This window comes from Homalodisca vitripennis, chromosome 1, assembly GCF_021130785.1.
Source record: "Homalodisca vitripennis isolate AUS2020 chromosome 1, UT_GWSS_2.1, whole genome shotgun sequence".
Taxonomy (NCBI): Eukaryota; Metazoa; Arthropoda; class Insecta; order Hemiptera; family Cicadellidae; genus Homalodisca; species Homalodisca vitripennis.
Window position 1 is genome coordinate 221,214,080 of NC_060207.1, and position 21,530 is coordinate 221,235,609.

At 34.6% G+C, this 21,530-nt stretch overlaps 1 protein-coding gene across 1 annotated transcript in view; it reads left to right on the forward strand.

The window, feature by feature from the left end:
* The first annotated feature begins 7,099 nt into the window (after positions 1 to 7,099).
* LOC124353075 overlaps positions 7,100 to 21,530 on the forward strand; it is a 41,997-nt gene continuing 27,566 nt past the window's right edge. Inside the window, exons 1-6 of the mRNA XM_046802889.1 lie at positions 7,100 to 7,239; positions 10,413 to 10,632; positions 14,032 to 14,127; positions 14,564 to 14,678; positions 18,666 to 18,936; positions 20,835 to 20,968. Coding sequence (XP_046658845.1) covers positions 10,524 to 10,632; positions 14,032 to 14,127; positions 14,564 to 14,678; positions 18,666 to 18,936; positions 20,835 to 20,968 — 725 coding nt within the window. The 5' untranslated portion in view covers positions 7,100 to 7,239; positions 10,413 to 10,523. The remainder of the gene's footprint in view (positions 7,240 to 10,412; positions 10,633 to 14,031; positions 14,128 to 14,563; positions 14,679 to 18,665; positions 18,937 to 20,834; positions 20,969 to 21,530) is intronic.

The following is a 21,530-nucleotide window of genomic DNA, read 5'->3' on the forward strand; positions in this document are numbered from 1 at the left end:
CGCGCCGGGCCCGCTAGTATATCATATACGGCATGGGAAGGGTTGATATCTAGAAGGCCAGTGCTTTTGTACAAATGTTAGATACAGGTGGAAGCACTCAAGCAAGAATGCTAGAGGTAAAATATGTCATTAGTGTAAAGGAAGTTCTCTGGATAGTGAGTGTTTACCAACATGTGTTGAGCCAGATTCTCTTGTAATTGAAAGGGATATTGATATAGATTTACTCACTTAAAAAATGAAGGAAAATCACCCATCACGAAGTTCTAGTGCTCAAACTATGGCGGACTGGCAAACAATGGATGAAACTCAGAGATTTGCAAGATTTGAAAGAATGGGACGTGGATATGTAAATTTTAATATGACCCAGTTCTCACTTATTTGTTTGGCTATGGTCGATTTTTACCAAACGTTCATATGTGGACAGATAGTTTCTAAAATTCACCTTTTCAGTTTTGTGGTAGTTTTAGAACTATGTTGCATTTTAACTGTTACTCTATAATTATATGTCACATGTCATTTGTTTCTTTATTATTAATCTTGTTGAAGTTTTGTTAATGAAAGCCTAAAGTAAAGGTTATTCTTTTATATTATGTTTTAATTCTATAACAAGTTTTTCCATTCCTCTTAGTGTTATTATAATGTTTTCACAGAAAATAAAAGTCTTTTGAACATCTTAGTAATTGTATGTTATTCCATTATTTTTTCTGTTATTTATTTATAATTTTATAGAAAAATGTAAAGCCATAAAGTATTTTCTTAAAATTAACAATATTATTACAATGAATTTAAGTTAAAGTGATGATAGTTAGTTAGATCAGTCAAAGTAGTCAGAGGAAAGTGGCAATCTCTGTTCAAGGATTCAGCAAGTGTGTAGACTATAACGTGGTTGGTTAATCAACTACTTGCTCATCACCCTCTTCAGGCCTTGTCCCTTCAGTCTTCCCAATTCCTCTGGAAGATGATCCTGCAGCCCTGCAATATTTGCTTATCAGCGTACAGAATCTGTTTCTGTATGTATGTGTAAGAAAATACATGTCAAAGTAACCATGAATTAAGATTTGTGTATATTTTTAGCTCATTAAGATTGTGTACCATAATTAATTTATAAACTCACATAAGTAACATAGTTAAAAAATCTTGTTTCAATGGTTTCAGGTTTTGAAAGCGGTGTTCAGTAAAATTTTATTAGAAAATTTAATTAGCAAAGAAAAAATTCTTCCGAAACTGGATAGATCTATAGAAGATGCTCTACACGACAGCTTGATTGCACAACTAGGGGAAACACACTGTCTGCTGCAGCTTATGCTGTGCCAACACAATGCTTTTAAAGATATCAACCAAGGGATCTCTGACCTGTATTCTTCAGCTGTGATTTCCTGTCTGCACAAGATTCGGGATTGTGGTAAGCTATTGTCTGTGATATAATTTACTATCTAAAAACTTGTTTAAGTGCTGTAATGTTCAGTTTTATTGTTCTGTTAGTTTTACGGACCATAAAATAAAAATTAATATTTTGTATGGGTTTGTAATAATTAGAGATAATCCTATAATTCGAATTTTTTCATCAAAAAGTATGATAGACGCTTTGTAATAAGAATATGTGTTCTAAAACAAAACTAAAGAATTTTTATATAGTATATTAATGTTTTTAGAATACAGATACATGTCTTTATTGTTCATATAGCTATTGTTTGTTTAGGTAGTTGTCATTCCACACAACTAAATTTTTAAAACCCTCTTCATAAAATCTTATTGTCTTTTTTGATAAGTTCAAGAGTTATTTTTCTTCTTTTTTACTGTTCTAGTGGTAAATGTTATTAAAACAACACTTTTCCAATATAATTTATTTTTTGTACGAGGCTTTTCGAAACCAAAGGTTTCATCATCAGGGGACTCCACAAAAAATCATGGGGACAAAGCTTAGATTTGGTGTTAGTAAAATCCCTTGTACTTTGCACTGTTGTAGGTTTTAGATAAAGAGAGTAAATCACTTTTAATTACTTACCATTTTTATTGATACAAGACGTAAATTTTAACAGGTATAGATTCAGTTTTGTATGCTCTTACATGTGATAGGTCACAAGGATAGGGTTATTATTTCAAATTTTAGTGTCTTCGCATGCCTACCCATATTAAAAAAGGAGCGAAATTAAAAAAAAAAAAAAAAAAAAACATTATCAAGCTTTGAAAGTGTTCATATTTTTTTCATTAACAGTTTATATCAAGAATAAGTATGTTTGTTTTATTTAAAGAGTGTAGAAAACTTAAATGTTATTACCAGCCTTTCTGTGGAAACACAATATAAGTTTTTTTGTAAATGAACTTTTATTTTGTATTTCTTTATTTGATGAGTACTTAAAGAAAATACCATTAGAGAATCTTCCTATAATCCACAATGTTAGGAAAAGGAACAATTTATAAGAAATACACTTTGAATATCATCTGAAGCATTTGATTTTAATTTAATTACCGTACTCAAAATATTTACATTGAGGAGGGTTTCTTTATTTCTACTTTGTACGAATGGTATCAATATAATATTAATTGTAGTGAAAATTATCTGTTTTAATACCAATTGTAATGTTACATAATTTTGTATCATAAATTTACACACTAGAATAAAGGCTATAATTGATCAATAATTCTTTATTGTTAATTTTCCCAGAGAACTCGTCAAAAGACATACTGCTGAATGCACTGTACGGTCTTCTGATATTGATGCCGCCGGCAAAGCTGAGTGTCTGCGAAGAGATCGGTGCGCTTCTCTACTTGCTCTGCCTGGCTAACGTGTTGGAGCTGGATACTGTCCTGCGTGTCACATCATGTTGTAGCAGTCTCGCTGTCTATGAATACCTCACAGACCGTGAGAGCAAACGCAAGCTTCGGCACATCGACTGCAGCAATGCCACAGATCCGCAACTTGTAAACAGCGTATTCCAAGTGATCACTAAGGATTGTAGAGTATCTCTGGAGGAACTGAGTCTCCGTGTCATCACCTCCAAGTGCCATTGGGTGGAGGAGCTTGTGGTAAGTGTTTCTATGAATATCAATGTGTGTCCTCAATCTGATTATATGGCCTATGACATTTTGTGGATTATGTTATGTTGTTGCCAATGGCGCAGTGTAGCGGGTACGGCGGTTATCGCAAGATAACCAGATCAAGCAACGTCGAGCGTGGCCGCTGCTTGGATAGGTGACCGCTGAGCGATCCTGTCCTTGCAAGCGGCCGCCTGCCCGGCCATTGGTGGTGGTTCGGAAGTCACCTTTAAGCCGTTGGTCCCCAGGTTAAGTGTTAGAGAGGGCTTCTTAGCCCTAACTTCGCCTGGTAAAATAAGACATTCTTTACTTTACTTTTTTACTTTTATGTAAATGTTCATCCAGTAGTGTTCAGAGATGCAATATTTGCAATAAAATTGGTTTTAATTAATTAGTGTATTTGAGGATTATTATTTAAAATAATGTAATGATGCTGTTTTAACAGCTGTTTCATGATCTACGAGGGCCATCCGGAAAGTAGTACCCGTTTGTGAAATAAAGACACAGAAGTAAATATTAACAAATATAAACATTTTTATTGAAAAGAGCATACCTTAAACTACTTCTCCACATAATCTCTAAGCAAATTTAAGCATTTGTCATAACGTGTGACGAGTTTTTGTATACCAACGTCATATTCCTCCACCGCCAGCCGATTGAAATACGTAGGCACGCCTTCTTTAAGTTCTTCATCGCTGTCAAATCTTTTTCCCGCAAAAACTCTTTAAGTTTTGTAAAGAGGTGAAAATCTGAAGGGGCCAAGTCCGGGCTATACGGTGGATGGTCAAAAATTTCCCAATTGAATTGCTGCAGAAGTTGTTGTGTTATCCCCGCTGCATGAGGCCTGGCATTGTCAAGGAGGAGAATGACGCCATCAGACAATAGACCTCTCCGTCGATTTTGTATTGCCCGCTGTAATTTCTTTAATGTTTCACAATACGAAATTAGCGTTAATAGTGTCTCCACGGGCCATAAAATCAATAAGCAGTACACCACGTCGATCCCAGAAAATGGTTGCCATAAGTTTCCTGGTGGAAAGAACAGTCTTGAATTTTTTTGTTTTTGGTGAATGAGTATGATGCCACTCCATTGACTGTTGTTTACTCTCAGGTGAAGCAAAACAAACCCACGTTTCATCACAAGTAACTATGCGATTCAAGAACGTGTCTGCTTCATCAGAATAACGTTCCAAAAATGTGAATGCAGCAGCCATACGCTTGGTTTTGTGCTCATCTGTAAGCATGCGAGGGACCCACCTTGCACAAATTTTTGAATAATGCAGATGGTCTTTGACAATTTCATGAACAATTGTTCGAGAAACATTAGGGAAATGTTCACAGATGTCATCAATTGTGACGCGCCGATCGTTCCTCACGAATTCGTCTACTGACCTCAGCAGTTGATCTGTAATGACAGATGGTCTCCCTGAACGCTCATCGTCGTGTGTGTTCCCCCTCCCCAAGTTGAAATTACGACACCAGCGCCGAACAGATGACTCTTCCATCACATTGTTGAGATTACAATACACTTCCTTTAATTGGCGATGATTATCACAAGGTCGAACGTTTCTTGCGTTGAGAAATTTTATTACAGCCCTCACTTCACAACTGGCGGCGTTTTCAATTTTTTTAAACATTATGAACTGCCACAGAAACAACACAGGCAATGCTAGCGTCACGGAACTTGTAACAGAGAAGGCAGACAAGCCACTGAAGCGATCTGACCTTGACCGGCGGCTACTCGCGTCGTCAGTGCCTCACGCGGCGGAAACAGGTACTACTTTCCGGATGGCCCTCGTATGATCCCCAAACTGCAATTATTCTTTATTTTTAATAATAACTAAATTATTTCTTTAAATACCTTGAGACTATAACAATGAATTTTGTTGAGGAAGTGCTACGTGTTAATTACACCACAATATTGTTTTAAGCTAGAACCATCTATTGGAATATTTAAAGAATCATCATTACTATTTTTGAATACAGAAGTAAGTTAATTGTATTAAAATGAATTATTTTACTACAATTTTTATATTTTCCTCAGTTTTATTTGTTTGAACTCCTGAAGGTTCTTGACTCTGACATAGAACAGTAATTAGAAACTTGAAACATGATTTAGTAAATAGATAATTAATAAGTCCCCTGTCTGACCATACTATCACCTGGTAATGATGACAATTGATTAATTAATATTGTTAGCAAGTAAACTATTTGCAAATGTGTAATTACATACTAAATATTGAGATAAATGCTCTGTATCAGAAATATTAATTACTTTTTCGTTAAGAAAAGAATAGGTATCAGAGATTACAATATGGTCATGATAGTTTACATGATTTTGGTAATGATAAAAATTAAAATTGTTTACAATACATGTAATATTTTTCTTTTAAAGATAAGTCTTTGTTACAATTTTGAACTCTTGAATGGTGTAGATTGATTTATCTCTGAGCCAGATGTGTAGTCGTCTGTTCAAGCTCTTGGAATCACAATTATTTTTAAAGTCTTGTGGAAGCATGTTGAATAGTCTTGCTCCAATACAGGAAGATTTATTGGAGAAAAGTGTAGTTCTGTGGATTGGTAAGGAGAAGTCATTGGTATATTGAGTGTGATGATCATGGGTAGTCCTCATTTTAGGCAGGTTTCCTTGTGAAACAAGTTATGACTTCAATGATGTAGATAGATACCACTGAGAGAATGCCAAATATCTTAAAGGCTAGTCGTCAGCTATCGTAAAAAGCCAGCCAGGGCCTGTTCAGCGCACTTTTGTGTAACAAGAACTCTTGAGATTACCAATTGAAGAACTTCCCCAGAGGATTATCCTAAAACAAATATGGGATCAAAGAGGGTGTAATACTTTTCTGTTAATGTTGGTGTGCTTACTATTTATATTCTTTTAAATACAAAAACAGTACAATTTAGTTTATAAGAAAGCTTGTCAATGTGAAGCTTCCAAGAGAGATAATGATGACAGTAACTTGACAATTGGTGACGTTGTAGACTCTTGCATGGTCAGAGTCCAGTGTGGCAGAACTCTGAAGTTACACTTACATAATACATGAATTTTGATAAAATTAGAACATTGTTAACCACAGCTCATTCAGGCATCACCCTGAGTTGTCCCTGAACGAAAACATGAGACTACACTATTTATCTCGGTAAAAATCAAATTCCGGGTTTTTGTGCCAGGAAACAAAACTGTTGCAATACACACAGCCGAACGCAGTGACTCATGATTGCTCTCCTCACACAACATGCTTGTGCATAAACGCTCTTGTACCGTACAACCGTTGCAGCTGTCTGTGGTTGTGCATAAAATTCAGATTGATGATTTGGTGCAACAATAGATTGTACAATTATCATAACTTCAAGTCTGAGTCTTACATTTGGTGTTAAAGATTTTCTGCATAGTTTTTTTTTGGAAACAGTACTTTTTGGTAATGGTGAAAATTTCAGTTCTAATTCATAGGAAAAAATTATTCAAACAAACACCATTTTATGTAGAAGCTTTTCAATTCTTTACCGCAATATTTATAAAAACGTATCATATAAACAATTTTCAAACAAAATTGGAAACCTTTACTTTGATAAGACCAATTCAATGAAATAAATATTTTATAGATTCAGCCAATTTTTTAAATTTGTAAGTATTATGAATTTTATGTTTTAATGCTTTTTATTTGTATGTTTAATGGTTTAAAATTATTTTAGTTAGTAGTTATTTAGTTGGTAAGTTGATATCATGACGAGGTAACTATTTTGTATTACAATTTGTAATATTTTACAAATGTTATACATGTGCTAATGTATTTTATTACAAATTGCTGTGTAGTAAGTGGTGCAATAGTGTCATCTGCCTATAATATATATATATATATATATATATATATATATATATATATATATATATATATATATATATATATATATATTGTTGTTTAGTACATGTTTGAGAGCTCATAATTACAGTATAATACATTATTGTATGATCGTATATTTACTACCCAATTTTTGATGTGTGATATTCCTCTCTGCCTGTAGGGAATGGCGACCCAGTTTGTGTTGGACCACGATTGGGAAAAGCTGAACACACTGGTCTTTTTTCCCAGCCCTGTGGCCCATCCTTGCCGTCAACGTCTGGAAAGTCTTGTCTAACAGAGCAGATATTCTCAATGTAGTTAATCCCATCATTGAAATTTGCCAGGTGAGAAGTTTGATGTAGCTTGCTCAGCTGAAACATAACCAGTTTAAAATCAGTGTGTATGTGAATGTATGCAGCAAACGTCTAAAATGTATTCTATAGTTTAAAATTAAACTTTCCTGTTCTTTAACCCTCTCCCGCTCGCATTGTTTTTAGGCGCTCACGGTGCTTCTAACCTCAATTAAAATTCCCTCTGCCGGTCGTGCTCGGTCAACATAAGCGACGCCTCAACTTACACACGTTCTGTTATTGTAATTAACTATAATTATATATATTAATTATTTTACTATATATTGGTTCAATGAAGTTGATTGTACGAGACCAGGGAGGGGCACACGGACAGCTGGGCACCGGTGGCCCGGGGTTGTTTGTTGCGCAGTTACTTGGTGAAGGTCATTGTCTGGCTCGCCGTCACTGCCACTGCCACTGTGATCACTCCGAACTACATCCTCAATGCCACCAACCACTTCACAAGGCTCTGGTACATCTCTACATCACTACTCACTTGAATCGTCGCAATCACTACTAATAACGAGATCGATTTCACTGTCACGAAGTGTACGACTACACCTGCCATTGTTTCCGCACAACTAATATAAATAGCAAAATAATGGAATAAATCTACTGTAAAAGTAAAGTAAATGGTCTCCTGATAGCAAACAACCCGTAGTAGTACAAAATATTGCTACTCGAAAGCAGCACTTATCGGCTCTAGTGGGTAAAGCAGTGCGGGCCGATCTGTGCCGTTTAAGCTGCAGTGGCTATGTGGTGGCCGTGCCGATTCATGCCTTGCGAGCGGAAGAGGGTTAAACAATGTCCATACCTACTTGGATAGTAACATTGATACATCATTACAAGTTCTTTAGAACACCCTAAACAGCCCTCAGAGAGCTTATTATCTTTTCGAAGGGGGTTTTAACCCTAAAACTGTGGGAAAGGCGTCTGCAATGTCTTTAGACGAATTATTTCATTACATTGCTAGTATACACAATATCACTATGATATTCACTATTGTCATGTCATTTGATTCTCAGTATTAGGCGACTTGACAACATCTCGTTTCGTTCCGGTTGTTTATATCTGTTTTGTTCTTCAGCATTCAATTACTCTGCATATTTTTATTTTATTATCAACTCGGGCATGCGTTGATATTTCTCGTACTATTAGTAAAATCCTTAATGCGAAAATTGACAATAATGTAGTAAATAATGTTAAATCTTAATTTAAATAAATAAATTACCTTTAAATTGGCATTTAAAAAAATGTAATGTAACATAGCTGTTTTTAAGACATTTTGGAAAAAATTTACACAGGTCCCAAAAACATCTGAGACAGTTGTACAATAAAGACTACTTGTTTCTGACCTACCCTTGCCAATCACTCTACAGATCTAGACCACAGCAAAGATCTCGATCTATCTGAACAATGATTAACCCTTTGAACCCCAGACCAAAATATTGATGGTGGAAAAAACGTACCAAAATCATTTGACCTAAGAACTACCGAGAATCCCCGGAGCAGAAACAGCTGTTTTGCATACTGTTTGTAAAAAATTAATACTTTTGCTATTTTTTATGCTGTTGTCTTGTATTACACACCAAAATGTCCAGAATGAAATTGTATACACAGAAAAAGATTAGTCTGAAGTATAAAAAAATGTTTAACAGCATTAAAATAATTTTAAAATATATGTATATAGATTTTTAGGCAAACAAATTGATTTTAAGATTTTTTTAATTAAAAAATAAGAAATATTTTTACCATGGGCACCCACATTTTATTTTTCTAAATTTAGTTTTGTGTATGTACAAAAAAAAATTATATTGATATCTCTAAAAATAAACTTTTTTTGAATTTTTATATAAAAGTATGCGACTTGTAAAAACCTCTAGGCGTACAACACAAAAATCACTTATATTACCTAATTAAATAAATAGTCAAAATTGTTGGTACTTACGATTTTGTATTTTAATAAAATACATATAAATATGTATTAAAACTCATAAAATTAGTATTTTACGATTTCAAATAAATATGTATTAAACGCATATACCATGGCGACGATATTACGTCGCCCGGGGATTCTCGCAACTTCATTGGCGACGATACATCGTCGCCGCGGGGATCTTCGCATATCTTCTCGGCGACGATATTTCGTCGCCTGGGGTTCAAAGGGTTAATAAGACTGGTTGACTTGATTTTCTTTGTATTAATTATGTGACTTAATAATGACTTAGTTATCTCATATTCGGGTCAAGTAAAATAATCAAAAATTACTTACTAGTGATTTTCATATCATATCCAATGAAAGTTTAAATATGAGGTGATATAACTAAGAGTAAGAATATTTTTATTGACGTTTAGGCTTAAAAAGGCATTGACAGTCATTCAAATTGAGCAATATTGCCATGTCAATATTACCTATCTGTATAAATAATATAACAATACTTAATTTTAAGACAAATAAGTTAATGAATAGTTAGTAGAACAGTAGTAGAAAAATAGTTGAAAAAGTTATTGCAAAATAAAATCTCAAAAACTTATTTTTTATGAAACTAGAGACCAAAATAACAATATAAACATAACAACTTATCCATATACAAAGAAAACACAAATTTATTTATCAATAAAATTAGACAGAGACCTATTTTAAAACATTAATAGATAATTAAGTACAGTACAAAAAAACTAAGTTCTTAATTTAAAAATTGATCACAGACATTAAGAAAAATTGATCTAAAGAATAAAAAGAATGTGTTTAAACATTTTTACTGAATGTCCACTTATAAGGTTATTAACCTTATTGTACACTTTCAGAGACAATGCAATTTAACTGTATAAAGATTTGCTCAGTCTGTGGTACTCAATTACTGCCTTTTTCTTATTACAAGTATTGTGGTCATGAATTTTATTTATAAATTTTAAAAAAGTCATAATTCTTCAAAATCAAAGATTTAGATTCATTAGTACTTAAAATTACAATCCGTCCATATAATTAAACAAAATAAATCATACTTTATAACTTTATAAAATAACTGAATTTTTTTGTTGGCAGCAAGTTAGGTATGGATTCTGTCCTTAAATATGTTTTTATCAATATAAATGTTAGGTGAGATTCCTGATAAGAAAATCAAATCTTGCAGTGGCAGTATAAATGTGGTATGTAACGTTTGTAGAGCCACTACCCGAACCAGCTGAGTCAGATCTGTGAGACCACCAAGAGACTGAAGGTGGTGACAGACTGGCTGACGGCGCAAGGTCAGAAGGCACTGCCAGACGTGAACGTGATGCTCTCCCTGGCCAGGAACCACAGCCCTCTGTATATCTTGCAGGCCACCACTGATTTGGTAGATCTGGACCATCATCGGCTGCTTGACCTTCTTTTGGAACTGGAAGGTGACATACACGTCTGACTATTAAATAAGTGCATCATTCTTTTTATATGATAGTTGTTAGGAGAAGTGTTTTAAGTTTTTGAATTCCTAAAATTTGTCGGTGCATGAGACCTTGATAGAGGTAAGCTATAACATCGACAAAGTGGGATACATATGTAGCTATGGTGGGAAGGATTGGTTCAGTGCGAATGTGTCGACTTTACCTTCCACTTAGTGCAGCGTCTGAAATATGACGCTATCACAGACTCGGCTCTTGCGACCTAGAATCCCGGAGTCCATGACCATCTGAAGAGATTTTTAAAAAGTCGGCGTTGAAGAAGTTCAACACGAACTCTTTGCATTGAAATGAAAAATGTCTTTATTGAATACAACGAAAAAGCATACTCAATTGGTGAGGTTAGGACTATTAAGTCCTCTCTTACACCTAACCATTGTTTCGACATCAGTGACACCTAGACTGGAAAATCAAGTGTAATGTAGATGAAGAGGTATTTTCATTGTCTCATCTGGTGCATAATTGCGCTCATCAGATATCAGATGCTGCACTAAGCAAAAGGTGACGTGGACTTAACTCAACATTCAAAGTGGGATACTTAACAATTCTATAACAATTTTAAGGTTTTTTAAAAATAAGAAATGTATCGTTGTTCATCGTATCAAAAGACATTCTTCATTCAATTTGAATCATTTTAATTTCATTTTTTATGATTTGAACAAAATATAAAATATTCGGAAACCATGTTTTTTTTCTTCATAAATGGTATAAACAAATATAAGATTATTCCTCGAGTTTAGGTCTATTAGGATTTTACTCTGGGCTGTGTTAGTATTCATTGAAACATATCCATCGTAATTAGTAAAAGCTCCAAGTTATAACATGTGCTTCAATTTGAACCCGATGTCTTGCATGAATGAACAGTTGGGCAAGTATGTAATAATACTTGTAAGTCAGAATGGACATAAGTAATTAAATCATGGTCCTAAAGTTAAAAATGATATTTTGCTATAAAAAATGTCCTGTTGTTTAATTGGATATAATTATTTCTTAATGGGTCACATAGTAAGTTGAGGTTTTGTTTTTCTATTTTTAATTGCAAAAAGGTTAAACAGAAAAATTAATTATATTAGATTTAAATTATTAATAATTGAATGATCGCCAAATACTTCTTAATCATTTGCGGACGAATGTAGATATATCCACTAAAGACAGTTTTTGACAATTTGGTGATGTATCTGCAAAAAATCAGAACAACACCATAACAATTTACTTATTATGTAAAACTGTTAAAAATCATACTTATCGAAGAAAATTTATAAAAATATGTATAAAAACTCTCAAAACACAAATTGAATCATTACATGAATGAAATCATTATTTTTAAGTACAATTTGTTTTATGCATTGGCAACACTGCAGTCATATATATATATCAGCATGTCTTTTTTTTCATAAAACATCTAAAGAACTACTTGTGAAAATTTTCTATCCAACAGTTTTATATCAAAATCTGTCAGGAAAACGTGTTTGTAAAATCTTTTTGTCCCCAGCCTAAAATACTCTATACGAGGGTCTTCCAGAAAGTAAAGAACGATTGCGCATCACGGGCGGCGCAGTTCCCCCACCACCGCGGTAGATAGCTTGTTCGTTAGCCACACCTTCTGCCTCAGTGTGAGCTGAGTAGCGGTACCCGTGAGGTCACGCTTGCGTCTCCTGTGAAAGTTTAAAATGGCGGCGTTAATTGAAAATCCCGCCAAGTGTGAACTGCGTAGTGTGATACGGTTTCTGAATGCACAGAATGTTCGACCTATTGAAATTTATAGGCAAATTAAGGCAGTTTACGGTGACAATGCGATGAACGAGTCATCAGTGAGAAAATGGTGCATTCAATTTAAAGAAGGTCGAACTAATGTGCACGACGAGGAACGAAGTGGAAGGCCGTCACTCGTTACTGACGAGTTGGCAGCGAAAGTTGATGGAAAAATTCAACAAAACCGTCGTTTCACTTTGAGTGGTCTAGTGGAATTTTTTCCACAAATTTCAAGGTCGCTTTTGCACGAAATAGTAACTGAACGTCTTGGTTATCAGAAAATGTGTGCTCGTTGGGTGCCTAAGATTCTTACTGATGTCCACAAGACTAAACGGATGGGAGCAGCTCTTGAGTTTTTGACTCAGCATGACGAAGAAGGTGATGCGTTTCTTGACCGCATCGTAACGGGTGACGAAACTTGGGTTTCCTATCGAACCCCGGAAACAAAGCTCCAGTCAATGGAATGGCATCACTCGAATTCACCAACAAAAAACAGGAAAGAAAAACCAAATTTGAACACCAGGAAATTGATGGCAACAGTTTTTTTGGGACCGAAAAGGCCTAATCCATGTGGAGTTCATGCCGAGAGGCGAAACAATCAACTCAGAGGCCTACATCGAGACCTTGCATCGGCTTCGCCGCGCTATTCAGAACAAACGACGCGGAATGCTGTCGTCGAAAGTGGTGCTGATCCACGACAATGCTCGGCCTCATTGCAGTGCACGAACCAAAGCAGAACTCAATTCTTTCAAATGGCAAATCTTCGGACACCCTCCGTATAGTCCCAGATCTGGCTCCGAGTGACTATCACTTGTTTCCAAAGTTGAAAGTGTTTTTTAGGCGGAAAAAACTTTTTGGGTGACGAAGACCTCAAAGAAGGAGTAAAAACGTGGCTTCATTCCTTGGCGGCAGAACAGTATAACGTCGGTATAGAAAAACTGGTGCCACGCTACAACAAGTGCCTTGACAGTTCCGGTGAGTTTGTAGGAAAATAGAGTAAGTTTATAAGTATTTATAAACAAATTTTCATGCTCTTATCTTTTGTTTTTATTGACTTATAACAAAACGTTCTTTTACTTTCTGGAAGACCCTCGTATATTTTGTTAACTTCTAGCTGTCCGTGAAGGGTTAATTGATACTCTGTCTTATTTTTTAAGGTGAAAATAAATTTGTAAAAGATTGAAGGTCGTGTCAGAATAAATACCTTGCATTAAACACTAGGTTTCTAAATGTTTAAAGTTTTAAATTATTGAAAATTAAATTGTAGAGAAACAGGTAAAGTAGTTGAAAATGTTTTGGTCTAATGGCTATTTGTAATATAATAGGACATTTTTTTAAAATTGATTATATACCGGTATACATTGAAGATTGACGTGTAAACAAATGTAATGAATGTTTACTGGTAGGCTGTACATTACATCATTAATATCTCTAGAATCCACATCCACACTCTTAACTTAATACAGGTTTTTATAGGCGTTGTATTACAGTAGACTGCTACACAAATTGTAGAGCACCCTTTAACCTTTTTTAAAACCCCATATAGTGAACAGTAAACAAGATTGTTATTGTTCATAGTGGTTTTGATTTCAGGACCAAACAGTTGGAATGTTCAAGTGTTTGAAGGATTTACAATTCTTTTCTCTGTGTTCCAAATTCTTGAGAAGGGTGTGGATATCTTCAATGAATGTAAGTGTCATGAACTGTTATATCACTTGTGGTATAGTCCGAAAACACATTAAATATTGTGGAATTATTGAGTGGGAGGATTGCTTTGTAATGATCTATGGCAAATACCTTTGGTAAACCAATCAATCCAATACGAAAATACTAAATACTGATAGCCCTCCTTGATCAGTTCATCTGAATGTGGATTTTGATTAATTTTAACAGCAGACTAAAAAAAATTACGTATCACTAAATTGGGAATGTGATGCAGGTTTGTGATATGGCATGTTGTTTAGTAACAAGTGGTTCTGTTGTCTTCGACATTGCCACAAGTTCATTTTTCTACAAAATATATTAAATTAAGCATTACATTATTTTTAATTAAAACCGGCCCACATAGAATCCAAGTAAATTAACATGAAATAGAATGCTTTACTATATTGTATGTGTTATCCAGATGAAAAAGAAGACAATGACTGTGATTTAATGTGCCTTAAATACAAAGAAGAGGTTAGCAAACCGATTTCAGACCTTGACAAAAGTCTCAACAAACTGGAGCCGTTGGATTTTAGGTGAGTAATATTTTTTATTGAGAAAGATACATGGTTTTAATGCTAATATTTTGAGTCTTAGATGACATTTGCTAATGGTTTTATTCAAGAACGTCTGTAACTCACTGTAGTTTGACAAGAAACACTAGATAGAGAACTTTGATAGTACTAGTAGCTCACGAGATAACTCATCCACTGCCATATATCGCTGTAGTTTGACAAGAAACACTAGATAGAGAACTTTGATAGTACTAGTAGCTCACAAGATAACTCATCCATTGCCATATATCGCTGTAGTTTGACAAGAAACACTAGATAGAGAACTTTGATAGCACTGGTAGCTCATGAGATAACTCATCCATTGCCATATATCGCTGTAGTTTGACAAGAAACACTAGATAGAGAACTTTGATAGTACTAGTAGCTCACGAGATAACTCATCCATTGCCATATATCACTGTAGTTTGACAAGAAACACTAGATAGAGAACTTTGATAGTACTAGTAGCTCACGAGATAACTCATCCATTGCCATATATCGCTGTAGTTTGACAAGAAACACTAGATAGAGAACTTTGATAGTACTAGTAGCTCACAAGATAACTCATCCATTGCCATATATCGCTGTAGTTTGACAAGAAACACTAGATAGAGAACTTTGATAGTACTAGTAGCTCACGAGATAACTCATCCATTGCCATATATCGCTGTAGTTTGACAAGAAACACTAGATAGAGAACTTTGATAGTACTAGTAGCTCACAAGATAACTCATCCATTGCCATATATCGCTGTAGTTTGACAAGAAACACTAGATAGAGAACTTTGATAGCACTGGTAGCTCATGAGATAACTCATCCATTGCCATATATCGCTGTAGTTTGACAAGAAACACTAGATAGAGAACTTTGATAGTACTAGTAGCTCACGAGATAACTCATCCACTGCCATATATCACTGTAGTTTGACAAGAAACACTAGATAAAGAACTTTGATAGTACTAGTAGCTCACGAGATAACTCATCCATTGCCATATATCGCTGTAGTTTGACAAGAAACACTAGATAGAGAACTTTGATAGCACTAGTAGCTCACGAGATAACTCATCCATTGCCATATATCGCTGTAGTTTGACAAGAAACACTATATAGAGAACTTTGATAGCACTAGTAGCTCACGAGATAACTCATCCATTACCATAAATTGAGGCATTACAAAAGTGGACACTCTCTGTGGTGCACCCAGACTGACTTTAAGTGAACTTATTATCTCTCTCACGCACCCCATTGATGAGTTGACGCCTCTGTTCAGCTCAGCTCATTAGAATTACAACTATAGTCTACTTCCCAAGTGCAGCATTGCTGATGTTGGAACAGGCTGATTGGGACGCTTTAGCATTATTACTTGTCGTTGACATGACACTTCATTAACTATTACCACAGGGAGTGGTTGTTCTTCTTGTAAGCTTGCAAATATTATGGATGGACATCGAACATGCAAACACAGTGGTCATGGTGTAGCCCCGAGCATCGAACATCTAACTACGAACTTAACTAATCCCTCGGACAGTTTAATGACTGATGAATGCAGACTCTGTGAAGAGACAGAAGAATCAGTGGAGCATATAAGGCTGAACTGTCCTGCTGTTTGTAAAATCAGGAAAACTTCCAGGGTCCAAAGGACAAAAGAGAACAGGAACCTAAAATCTAACTGATTTTTTTTTAGAAGCCTTAGATTCAAGTGTTAAACACAAGTAATGGAGGTGGAAAAGTCGGTTTAGGACTAAGTGCAGACTCTTAAACTCTTAGACTACAAAACATTTTTCAGCACACCTGGTCCATGTGAATTAATTATATCCATGATATCTGTTCAGTGTTATGGAAGGATATACAAAACCAAAATCGGTCTGTACATGTGTATATACCCAATATGTACCTGCTACACTGCGCCACTGTCATATGGCGGTTATCGCGGGATAAACAAATCAAGCAATGTTGAGTGTTGTTGCTGCTGAGCGATCCTGCCCTTGCAAGCAGTTGCCTGCCGGGTGTTGGTGGTGGTTCGGAAGTCACCTTTAAACCGTTGGTCCCCAGGTTAAGTGTTCGAGAGAGCTTCTTAGCCCTAACTTCACCTGGTAAAATAAGACGTTCTTTACTTTTTACTTTTATGTGTATCCAAATTCATGCTTTCAACAGTGTTTCAACCTTTTTGTTAAAAAAAGCTGTTAAATTTAAAGTGCACATTTTCTCCCTGGTATATATTATAGAGTTGGCTAGTGACCATAGTGGTTACTTCAGACTCAGTAAATATCAGTACAGTATTTATATTATTTTGTAATATGTTTATCAATGGTTCATAACGTTAAAGATTGAATCTATTTTTAAAAGTAAGCTTTAAAAATTTGATATTTTTGCAAATTTCACAAAGTCCTGTTACCCTTTGAAATCATCCATTGTTAATAATAAATTGTAAACAAAGAATTGATGTAAGTGTTACAAATAGTGTCGGTCTAACAGATGATGATACAGTCGACTCTCGATAACTCGAATTTCAAGGGAACGGCTGTTTTCTTCGAGTTACGTATAGTTCGACTTAAGAAATAGTTCGAGTTATAGAGGTAATATTTCACTAAATTCGACTTACAGAGGTAATTCGACTTACAGAGGTAAACAAAATAAAATTCGAGTTATAGAGGTACAAATAAACTATGTTTTTTATTCCCCACATCCTATACAAAACTAATGTATGTACTGTAACTACATACAGCATTTGTACTTACTGTCACACTGCAATGTATGCCTACAATTCATACGTACATACAATTCAAATTTGAAAATAATCCATAATCTTCTTCTGCCTAAGGCTTTTTTCAGAATTTAAGTCTATAATGTTCTCAATAACAACAACAGCAGAGAACACGTTGTCTGGTACGTCACTTGATTGTTCTAAGTAGCTACGTAAAGTGTTCACTGCGGCCTTTTGTAGACAGTCGGACAATTCAGCGACATGTCCAGACCTGTTCGCCTAGGTCTATGACCTAACACAGGTTCACTGTAAACACAGCACAGCTTCGTGTTAGCGAGGGTTGATCTGAAAATTTCGAGTTGTAGAGGTAATGTATTTAAAGACTTCGACTTATCTACTGAACTTCGAGTTATAGAGGTAATTTTTCTGTTACTTCGAGTTATTGAGGTAAAATTCGGGTACAAAATTAATTCGAGTTACGCATGGTTTTTTTTCGAATTAGGCAGGTTTTCTCAAGGGAACGGAAAAAAATTCGAGTTATCAAAGAATTCGACTTATTGAGGTTCGAGTTATCGAGAGTCGACTATATGTAAAAGAATTATCTAAAAAAATTGTAATCTGAAACTTAGAGCAATTTCACAGAAAAGTATGGGTGTTATTTTATGTATTTTGTAGACAAAAATAAATCTGAAACTAAAGCTACCTACGACTTCGAGTGGATTGGTAAGTCAGTGGATCATCAACACTATGAATTTATTATCGCATTTTAATGTTAAAGGTTGTTGTGCTTATTTTCAGCGTTTTAAACTTACGTGCATTCAGTGAAGTGTTTGGTAAGTTTTTCGGTGTTGGTGATTAAACATGTGCAACTAACTCAACTGCAGCCAGAAAATAAATCATGTTATTTATATTTTTATCTTAAAACTAAGCTTAGAATAAATGTTATTCAGCCAACTTATTACAATCCACATAAAAAGTGGAATTGCATTCTCTACAAGTAATTTAAATTATATAGTTTTGCGAAAGTACTGCAAGTTTTTGCCTAAAATTTTATCTGTACAAATTTGCAGAAATAATTGAGTAGCTCATTTCAAAAAGTAACTTGTTAGAAGGTTTAAATATTATTTCTGCGTAACCATTGATTGAAAATAGTCAGCATTTATAAAGAGCCGATTGTCCTCCTTGAAGACTTTACCCTATAAAGAAGTTATATGAAGCTTACTATAAATATCTTCCATCAAGACTGAAGGGTGTGAGGGTTACAGACTGGAAGTACTGGAGGACATATTTCTACTGCTATTCCTACGCTCGGAGGACTATTGCGAGGAGAAGGACTGTGTGGACAGCAGTGCCGAGGAGCCTGAGGAGGGTCACAATTTGCTCTCACGGTCCGCGTCGGACAGCGGTGCTCTGGAGCCACATGCCCCCACCACCTCCCGCCGCAAGAGCTCCCCAGGGCGGGCTTCTAGTACCTCCTCCTACCCCTCCACCACCACAACACAGCGAAGATCGGCAAGTCACAGAAGGAGCAATAAGGTCTGCATTTATCTTTTTTCATTCATGACAGTTCAGGGATTTCTGTTTCTATTTTATACATACTCATATTGATTCATATTAAAGGTAAAAATTGGGATTTATTTATTTAACAATGTGTGAAAAATAATAAAAGGTGGGTTTTCAAATTGATAATTCATTGTAATAAATATTTTTAAATGGTAAAAGAAATTTAGTAATAAGTTATTACCTTTTTTCAATGTAATATAAAATAAATTTCACCCTTTCAAAATTTTATTTATTTTATGAAGTATGAAAATAAATGTGTTATTATTTATTTAAAAACTTAAACTTTTTACACACTTCATCTGCTGTGCACCAGTTTTTTTTTTTTTTTCATTATGAAACATTTTTAAGGGACACCACAGAAATCTATATTGAAGTCGAACCTCTCTGAATGTCTCCCAACCTTTGCATTGCTATTCATATATAATGAAATACTGGTTTATTTATCACCATTGTTGGATTGGAGTGACCTTGATCTGTTCATAATTTAAATTGAGAATAAGAACATAAAAAATATATAAATCAAATTAGGCAAAATATCAAACAGTTTAAATTACTTAGAAATTGTTCTTATTTAGAACTGAGGTTCATACAAAATGAGGTTGATTTCTGTAAAATATTGAAATTTGTAATGAACCCATATTTGTCAGAGAATATAAATTCTGTTAGTTACATTAGTTAATTTGATTCTCATTTTCTGCAAATACATTATCTTAACAATTACTGATTCTAGTAGGTTCTTAGCGTAGGAAATACAAATTTTATTAACATAGGATATTACACAATTGTACTACTATGGTTTTCTTCATAGTTATTTTGAAATTTGTATATGCAGTTGTATAACAGAATTATGGACATTTGCCATTGTTTTATATTACAACAATATAACACCACAATTTTTTGTGACATACATTCAACTCTTAATTAACGGCAAGCCTCCCACGATTAAACCAAAAGCACGGTCAGAACAAAGGGAGCCGTTAACAATGTTAGACTAGTAAATAATTGCTAAATAAAATGGTTTTCAGTTAATCCTACCTAACAGGAGTATTTGTAATCCATTTAAATCGTCTATTTAGTTAAGAATAAAATAAGGTTAATACAATTTTAATACCCACGAAAATTAATAAACAAAATACAATATTTACAATCTAACCGATGATGTGTTATGATTACTTATTATTTCATTGGAAGAAATTGATTATTGTTTTTTGTGTTTTTGCAGCAGCTTCCTTCCTTATTATTGTTGAACATAACTCCCGCAAAACGAGTTTGTCACAAAGCAAACTGTCTTCCTGCCCCTCCAAACGACCAAGCAAACACTCAACGTGATTACTGTTGCCCCGCCACGCAGGCTACACATTTCTGTCTGTGTGTAGTTATTACAACTGCCATGTTTCAATCACTACACTTCGACGCCCTGTTGTTACTTTTAAACATTATCTCCCCTCTTATCTACAAATGCTTGCATGGCAGTTCTTTATCTGATATTTAAGATCAGTACTAAAACTCAATTTAAATAAAAAGGAAATCAAATTGCAAAAATAAGATGCTCAATTGCTTTTAATTTGTATGGACCATATAATTAATTTTTATCGTCACTGAATTTTTTTACCCCAATTAATCCGCAATACGGTTGATCATCTTTGGAAAATCGCGAGTTGACTGTACATCAAAAACAAATTTCTGAAATCCTGTTATCCTTTCAAATAAACCATCATCAGTAATAAAAAGGACAATATTTTAACATGACAATATATAATCCAAGAAGTTATAGATTATCAGAATTTTTCTTGTCTTATTTCCAATAATATGTGTTTTGTTTATGTACTAATATTTTTGTTCAATATTAATTCTAAAGTATTATTTTTCAGTCTTTTGCAGTAAAGTTCAGTCAAGGCTTTGTTTGCTACCCTTGGCTTGTCAGTGATATTCTAGGCTGTCTGAAACGCTCTCTTGAACATTTGGAAACTGTCTGTGATCATTTTGGCTGTGATAGATTTAAGAGGTAAGTGTTGAATGAATAACATCATAAGTATTCATTATCTAAAGAGAGTTCAAGGATTTTTAATTCTTAAATTTAAAATTTTATAAGTTTTACTCTTAAATATAAGATTTCTACACATCAAGTAGCTAAGGTGGGAACGGCTGATTCAATGCGAATGTTGGGTAGAGTTCTATTTCAACGCTCGTTTTGTGGAAAACTCGATTGTTCTTGAGTGCTTTGGGATTGTGTGTAAAACATTGTAGTGCACTCAGTTGAGGGACCTGATGAAACAATCAGAACATTCATCTAGATTACACGGGATGGCTACTGGGTAACCAATTAAGAACACTTATGATCTCTGAAGTCAAAACGATGTGAAAAGCGTTTAAATATTGTTTTCGCCAAATTATTTTGATCTCTTCAGATTGACATGGACTCCAGACTCCAGGAGTCAAGTCTGTGACAGTGTCATATTTCAGACACTGCACTATGCGAAAGGTGAAATGAGCTACACTCAACACTCGTATTAAGACTTTTTAATCATATTTTTAGTTCATTACAATTTGTTCCCCATATGATTCTA